This window comes from Cariama cristata, unplaced genomic scaffold, assembly GCF_000690535.1.
Source record: "Cariama cristata isolate BGI_N322 unplaced genomic scaffold, ASM69053v1 scaffold6169, whole genome shotgun sequence".
NCBI classification, from domain to species: Eukaryota; Metazoa; Chordata; class Aves; order Cariamiformes; family Cariamidae; genus Cariama; species Cariama cristata.
Window position 1 is genome coordinate 1,971 of NW_009633923.1, and position 8,371 is coordinate 10,341.

The 8,371-nt window shown below is 47.9% G+C and overlaps 1 protein-coding gene across 1 annotated transcript; it reads right to left on the bottom strand.

Moving 5' to 3' along the window:
- Window positions 1–803: 803 nt before the first annotated feature.
- Window positions 804–7,241, bottom strand: LOC104166861 (muscleblind-like protein 1; the record flags this gene model as incomplete). The annotated part of the gene is made up of 2 exons (XM_009706951.1): window positions 804–1,001; window positions 7,071–7,241. Coding segments are annotated over 2 exons (369 nt in total), but the record flags the coding sequence as incomplete, so codon positions are not given.
- Window positions 7,242–8,371: the final 1,130 nt, after the last annotated feature.

Here is an 8,371-nt window from a genome sequence, read left to right on the forward strand (position 1 = left end):
CACAGGGAGACCCGACCTCTCACAGGCAGCGTGTGCCCTAACACACTGCTGTGTCCAACAAACGGGGTGACAGCGGATCACCCCACCTGCTCAGCCTCTCCCGTCGCGCCTTTTAACCACCAGACCTGACCGGGGCTGCTGAGCACCCGCATGCAGGCCGTGCTCGCAGGCTGTGCTTGCAGGCGCGCCGTGGCAGCCGACGGCAGGTCGCTGGCTCACCGCCCACGCTGCCGCAGTGCCGATAAGGTGCCGAAAACACCATCAGGCTTTTCAGATAAGAAAGATTCAGCGTAAGGGAGAGCACCAGCTAGAGAGCACTGGCACTTGTCAGGGCTGTAGCAAGGTTGATAAGCCGGGTGCGGGAGGCCGGCGGGGGAGTGCCAGCACCATCTGTCCAGAGTGAAAGAGAGAGGCTGAAAGTCATCTTCTACCCAGGCAGCTGAAGCTCTGCCCTTACACTCATCCCTGGTGCTCGGCACCCGTGCCCATGCCACCCCCATGTTAACACCTTCAGGGCCCACACTAACAGAGTTTCAAGGTGCTCCTGCTGCTGCCAGGGTCATTCCTATAAGGGCTCAATATTTCCATTTCCTTCTGCAATGGAGGGTCAGAAGCAGAACCACGAGCATTAACTTACTGTGTGATCACTCAGTCACTCCCCATCCTTACCTGTCACCAAGATACGACATTATCAGCTGAAGTGAAACCTGCATTATTTTCTTTCACAAGAAAAATATTTTATATCTAGGAGACATAATAAATGATACAACTTGTGAGAGCTAGTTACACATATCAGCTCCTACCTCCAGCCTGTCTGTCCTCATTAGCTTTTGGGCAGCAGCGGCGGCGGCAGGAACCGGGACACCGGGGTTCCCTGTCACCAGCATCGGGGCGGTGGGCAGGATCTCCGCTGGGACCAGGCCTGGGGAGACGGGCCCCAGGTAGGGGTTGAAGGCAGCTGATGCATTGGTGGCTAAGCTCGGTGCAACGGAAAACATCGGCTGCAATCAGAGAAAAGAAGACGACAGACACTTTAAATATTTATACTTGCCATGCCATCAGCATAATAACTTTTTGGCTACCATCTTGAGCACAATGGCAGTGAATTTCTGTTACGAATGGGAAAGAAGCATTTGTCATGCTTGCGGAACACGAAGGACACCTGTGCAAACATCGCACAGGAGCGACTCCAGGAGGGCAGGCATCCCTCGCCAGCCTCTGCCAGCTCTCCCACTCCAGCTTGCCCTGTGCCACGACAGCACGTGGCAGCTCATGGAGCAAACTCTCATTTGATCCGCACTTGAGCACCGCTGCCATGAACGAGCTCTCCACGTGGCCAGAGAGCAAAGCTGAGGCTCTCAGAGGGACACGTCCAGACCGCGTACAAACATCCGCTCCTGGGGAAAAAGGCATCTGCGCGAGAGCCCCGACACGCCATCAAACCACGCTCAACTTCAGACACAGATAAATACGTTTCTGACCCTGACGACAGCCAGCACTGGTTCAGAAATTACAGAGGCTTAATACAGGAACAAGACCAGACGACCACAATCATTTATTTTTACAAAATTAAACAGGCTGTCCACGCAGATATTCAGAAAGAAATACACCGCATCAAGGATATGCTTTATTTAGACTAAAACATTAAGCCATAGAAAAAAAGACAGAGAGCGTGCAAATACTTCTGTTTGTTTGTTTGTTTTAAAAAAAGAAAGAGTCAGATGCCCTTGTAGGCTATCACATGTTGTGAAGATAATTGGATGTAGAAGACCAAATAATGCTGTAAGACCAAATGCGGAGCTGCTACACTGCAGCAAAGATTAAATAACTCTTCTGCCCTACCGAATGCAAAGGCACTGTGCTACCAGTGTAATTGCCAAATAAAATTTAGTCTGGAGAGTTTATCTTTAGTATCTAAATAACGCAGTTATGCAAGGCATTTAGATTTTTCTTCCAAACTAATTTTTAGAGAGAAAAACAACTACAGAGTTAACGCAGCTCTTTCTCTCTGCTTCATATCTATTTAAGCCAGACAGCATATAACACCACGTTTTTGTACTCCTGAGGAAATGGCTGAATCATTTGGAAGCAAGGAACGAGTCCATTTGAAACACTGGACAAAAACACATCCCGAGATTACTGAAGAAAAAAGACTGAAAGTTGCGTAAATGGGAATGATTTCTTTAACCTCCCCGGTTCTTCATCCACGTGAATGTAAAACGAACAGGCAAATTTTACAGGAAACAAAATAATTACGTTTAAATGCACTATTAATTAACTGCGCTTTTCATTACTATGTTATCAGCTATGTAATAATGGACATTAAAAATACAACTACGAACCAGTCTGTTAGCGTAACTTAACAGATACAAATGTTTGATTTCAGCCCAATACACTCACTGTACAGTAAACAGAAAACTACCCCATTTATTTTCTACTGAGATCATTTTATACTCATATAAATACTCTATGGCATTTAGACCACTGCAAAATAGTAGCATATTTTATCAGATCCACTTCATATTATTCTGAAACTCACAGGTATTTTGCAATGTGCTCAACACGTGTAAAGTAGGAGATAAAAACCTATCCTACAGTCGTATTAGCCCAGACTCGGAGCCCCGCTGTTGGCAGAAAGCAACCGTGAAGCGGTGAAGCCTGGGCAGCACGCAGCCGCTGCTCGGCGGCAGGAGTCTGCCAGGGCACAAAGCCACCCAAACACTCCTGCACCCACAACAAATTCTGGCAACGCAGTGGCCTCAGAGGACACGCGGCACAGCCTGGCTCTCCCAGGGCCTGTCCCCAGCACACCCCAAGGCTCGGGCGGCTGCGGGACGGGGAGGAGCGGGCCTCGGATGCGAGGGTCCCCCCAGGCACGGCCCTGCCACCCATGAGCATCGGCTGAGGGTCAGCCTGGGCTCCCTTGCCTGTAACTGCAAACTGGTCAGAACTGGGACCTCGATGCCATGCAGAGTGGAGAGGTGGGGGGAGCTCCAGGTCAGTCTGAGCGGCTGGGCTCATCTCTCCTGTTCACTGCTCACTTGTTTTCCAGTGAGCTTTCACTTCTCCATCTCTAGAAGCAGAGATAGTATTTGTCTGTCGCCAGGACCAAACCATACAACTACTTACTGGCCTTGCAGTTTGGGTCCTACTATGCTGTGCAGAATGCAAAACAGCTTTAAAAACAAAATAGCAGCTCCTGTAGATCAGCAGAGAGAGCAGAGGTGAAGGAAGACACAGCCTTGGATGCAGCTCTGTGCTGCCAGGTGCCCCATAATCCACGTTGTCTGAGTAATTCTGCTCTAAAAATGCCTGTGCACAACCAACGTGAACCTCACCAGCAGGTCTGATCTCCACGGGTCTGCCTTTGAGAAGCACTGCTCGCTAACGGGGTCTATTGATGGGGAGGGAGACACGGGGGCACCTTTGGAAATCGGCCTCTGCAGCGCAGCCGAGCCGCAGCTCTCCCCCAGACAGACCGACAGACAGAGAGAGAGACAGATGGGCGTTCTGCCCCCGCTCCAGCTCGCCAGCCCCAAAGGACTGGCTGCCCGCAGGGAAGGAGCTGGACTCACGTAACGCATCCTTAACAATCATCTACTGAGCACTGGCCACGCCAAGGAAAGCACAAGAGCGTACCACCTACACAGAGAGAACCACTGACAGCCCACAGCTACTCGCGCATTGCAACCAGACCTGCACGACGGTCTGGGACCTTGTTCTGCTGCAGATGGGCATGTGCAGCGAGCAGCGCATCCATCGCCTCTGTACGGCCGGCACTCTGCTGGAACGCATGCCTGACTAACAGCCCCGAGGTTCAAGCCTATATAGAGCAAGCAGCACTGGGGCTCCCCATGCTGCCGGTGCCTCGTGTGCCCGTGGAGGCGAGGAACGGCCCCAGAGTCTCCAGCCACCTTCACGGTCCGTCTCCACTCTTCTGCTCTCACATCTGCATCTTCCTGCTTCTGTTTAGCATTCTTCATGTTCTTCCACACTGGAAAAGGCAAAGCCAGTCTCTGATATTGCTATTGTGAAGCAGCACAGCATCACCCACTGATGCACTAGTACCTGCTGACGTGCTAGTACCCGCTGATGCGCTAGTGCCAACTGATGTGCTAATACCCACTGACGTGCTAGTACCCACTGATGCGTTAGTACCCACCGATGCGCTAGTACCAAAGCCATAGTCTACCTGAGCCCAGCTCCCCCTCAAGCAGTTTACAAGCAAGGAGGGCAGAACGGATCCAAGCAGGCAGAGCTCGTCCTCAGGACCTCAGGGCTTGCAGTCGGCAGGACACGCAACCCCCACTCGCCATCTGAAATCCCCTCCCTCGAGTGCCGGCTAAAGGCAGATAAAAGAGTGAACTAAAAAGGAAAGATGGGACAAGTCCAGAGACATTACTTGCAACTAAGATAATTAAACCATTTATCAAACAGAAATATGAGTGAAAGGAGCCTACTGCTTTGCTTACCAAATTAGAGTCTCTCATTAAGTTAGTTCACTTATTTTTATTAAAGTATAGGGTATTGATTTTTCTAAAACAAAACAAACTGAAGCATCGTTAGATGGGATGATATAAATCACTTGTTAGAACACCCTGAAATCACATCTGTTTCAACCGTGCTAAAAAACAAAGTAATTTTAAGGTCAAATTAGTAGCATGACATCCATTAGGAAACACTACTGCTGGGACAGCCAATGGGCCTTGCTATGAATCCTCACACTGAATGAGACTCAATCCTGAAAATACACAGCCTGTAATGTTTGAACTCAAGCGATGTACACTGAAATTACCCGGGCATGGGTAGCAGGTTTGTCCTGCACTTCAAGATACATTGACTTAAATTTTGCCTGTTAGGGACAGCGTGAGTATAGCATAAAGGAGAAATTATGCCTCTCTTTATATTAAAAAGGAACATTAATCCAGAGGACTGCATTCGTAATTTTTTTCCTGTTTACTCAAACGTTGGTGTGTGCCTATACACTGCTTTGTATAAACGCAAGCACACCGTATTTGGTTACAATTCATGAACCAACCAACCAACCAGGTTAACAGAGAAGAATATTTTAAGTAATGGTTCTTACTGTTGGCTGCATTTTGACTAAAGCTTTCTCACAGTCCCAAATACGAATTTGCTGGCACTAATGCTGTATCACTGTACTCAAATCAGGAAACAAAAATAGGATTGTGACATGTACACATGTCTGTTTTAAGCTGCTGAAATTGCGAAATCATTTTGAGGTTGCTCTGGAGTTAAAGCACGGAAAGCATAGCCTGCTTTTGAGCTGTCTAGCTGTACAGACCCTTAATTTTGTTTCTGACCTGAAAGCCATCGGCAGCACGCACCAGCCCACCGGCAGCCCCCTTTCTCCTGCGAGAGGGGAGTAAGGGGCAGGCTGCGCGGCGCAGGGCCAGGGCATCCCCTGAAGCACTGCAGGGCCACAGCATTTGCTGTCCGTGCCCTGACGCTGCCTCAGCTCGTCTCCCCCGCTGAGGTGACACAGGCAGTTTTATTTAAGGCAAAGCCGATCAAAAGAGAGAAAACAAAATGTGGTATCTCCTCACACTGTGCTAACAGGTACTAAAGTCAATTTACTGTGACGATCCTACCACAACATTTTCTGCTTTTTTCCCCCACAGACACTTTTTCTTGAAACAGCTGAGGCATAAAGCTCTGTGGGAGAATAACAGCTATACTAACGGAATCACAAAAACTACAAAATATATACTGCTATTCTGTGCACCCACAAAATGTGGGGCCAAATAACCATTTCGCACAAGTATGAGAGTCCTTTCTGCTGAGAATATTTTTCCTAAGGGTTTAGCTATATTTTGAGGAGTATTAATTGTCACTATGTTTTTGGAAATAATAGTTGAAGAACTCATCTAACAGAATGAATATAGGTTTTCTAACGGAAGGTATCTAGAGGTAAATCAAACTCTCTAAGTTCTACCTTAGCCAGCAAGAAAGGAATAAAAGTACTAATGTGCTAATGCAGATATATTTATTTTATATATATTTTACAACTTTTTTTTTCATTTTGCTGCCATTGTACCCATCGAAGGAGCAAGCTTTAGCCAGGGGAGCATTGTTGGCTTTTTATGTAGACCATACTAGCCTTGCTCATACATTAATCAGCATCAGTCTCACTCATACATTAATCAGTACCCTGTAATGTCTGAGCTAGAAATTTATATCAAAAGGATTCTGGGCCAAATTTATCCGCAGGTTAGCTCAGATGACCTCTCTGGATTGCATTAGAGAGGGATCTGGTACAGGGTGTTCAGCTTGCAAACGCGTGTGTGCATGGCGGGTCGATGCCAATCATCTTTACATTTGCTGAAACGAGAGATCACTGCAGAGCAAGAAACTCAGCCACAGCGTTCGACGTTGTGGAACACTGCACTGTGCTTACTAAGGTATAAGAGAAGCAAATATGATGCAATTAATATATAAGCACGTTTTACTGTGAACAGATGAGAGATCTCTGACAGGTTCGCCTTCCCCCACCCCTCAGCCTTTTGCAGAAGGCATGTTTATCTGTGCTTCTCTTTCTTCCTGCCAAGCCTGAGCTGTGGATCCTGCAGGTCAGACTGACATGCGCCATACATCACTCAGGGCAAGCTTTCTGCTCTGCCTGACAACGTGCTGTAAAAACCCAAGTCCAATTCCAGCAAGTGGTTCCCTGAGAAGGTTCCCCTGAGTGAACAGAAAACTCCAGTGGGAATCCTCTCAAACACAGGAATTTCCTAGAGCACATGAAATTGCAAAGGAAGCATCTATTTATGAAAATCCCACGCAGATCACTCACTTTCTTAAATTTAAGAAGTTGCAAAAAAATGAACTCAATTAACAAAAGGTTAACAAAATTAATTAAATTAAGGGCATTACTTCAGGCAAGAGAGAATTAAGTCATACAAAGACAGACAGACCAGCATTTCATTGTATTTGATTTCTCCACCAGTTACCAATGTTTGCGGGATTTTACAGGCATGTAAGAATACCTCCTGACTTATTCCAACTACAACTCATTGTACTCATTGATTGGAGCCAAAAAGCGCACATACCACAGGCTGCAACGGGGCACCAGGCATCATGGCATTGGCAAGCTGCATCTGCTGGGCCAGCATGGCCATGTTCTTCTGCTGAATCAGGTTATTGCGCCCATTTATCTCCAGCTGCGTTTTTAAGTGTGGCGGTGGGTGAAGATATTTGCAGTTTTCCCTTGAACATCGACCCTGCAGAAGAGAATTGACACAATTGGCTTAGAAGCTATAGGCGTATCTTCATTCCTTATGTCATCGGCTAAACTAAACACAACACACGCTACAGAGCGAGGAGGAAAGCCCACGGCTACTTCTCTAGGATATCACATACGGACCAGAGCAACTTGATGATCCTAGTACCAGCCGCTTGCCTTACTTTTCTAAACAATGTATTTGTGCAGTACCACTCTAAAAAACACTGTTTCTTTTAAAAGTTGCTAAGGGTGAGCAAATATCAGTAGTTTTGATCCCCTATTGTCACACGGTTTTGCTTGGTGAAAGCTATGCCTGCGGGGACTCGGAGCAGCTCCCCCAGCCCTGCCCCCAGAAAGCAGGTGGCTGCAGAGCCAGACATCCAGCAAGAGAAATGCGGTCCGGCTGCAGCACTGAACCTACAAAACCTCGCATGCTACTCCGAAATTGTTCAAGGCTTCCGCTGGGCAGGGGCACGAGAAGCACTGAGCGCACAGCACGACGTGTGGTCAAAGTACTGTTATCACCAGGAGCGCAGCACCAGCTCCGCGCTTTCGCCGGACCGGGATACAGCATCTTTGACGAGAACCTCTTACATATGATGCATTTTTGTTGCAATTGTGTAAACCAAACAAGAAAACCACAATGGACTTGTTTCTAAATTTTTCATTAAATTCAGATGCGGTAAACAACAAATTTCATGCACTAATTTTATTTGGATGAAAGGACATTCATCAATTTGACAACCATTCACATCAAGAAATAATAAAAAATAATTCTATGTACAATATACATCCAAACCCGGCTCTACCTCCTTGGTAACAAGTAAACCAGCCCCACACGGAAGACAACCCTGCTGGGTGAACTCTCTCAGCGCGGTCCCTTGCCCTGGGTGCTCCCACCTGCGGGGTCCCAGCCGGGAGTGGGGTGGTGGGGGCACAGGGAGCGGGGCACAAAGGTCACCTTGGAAAACCAGCCCCAAGTCCACCCGGCTGTGGCTCTGCCGCAAAACCCTCTACGATGAAAGGCAGAGGCAGAGCGAAGGGCACGGCCTGCAGAGCCGCTCAGGCACGGTGGGCGGCAGGGGGAGGCTGGGGAAGAGGAACCCCCTCTCCTGGGGAAGAGAACCC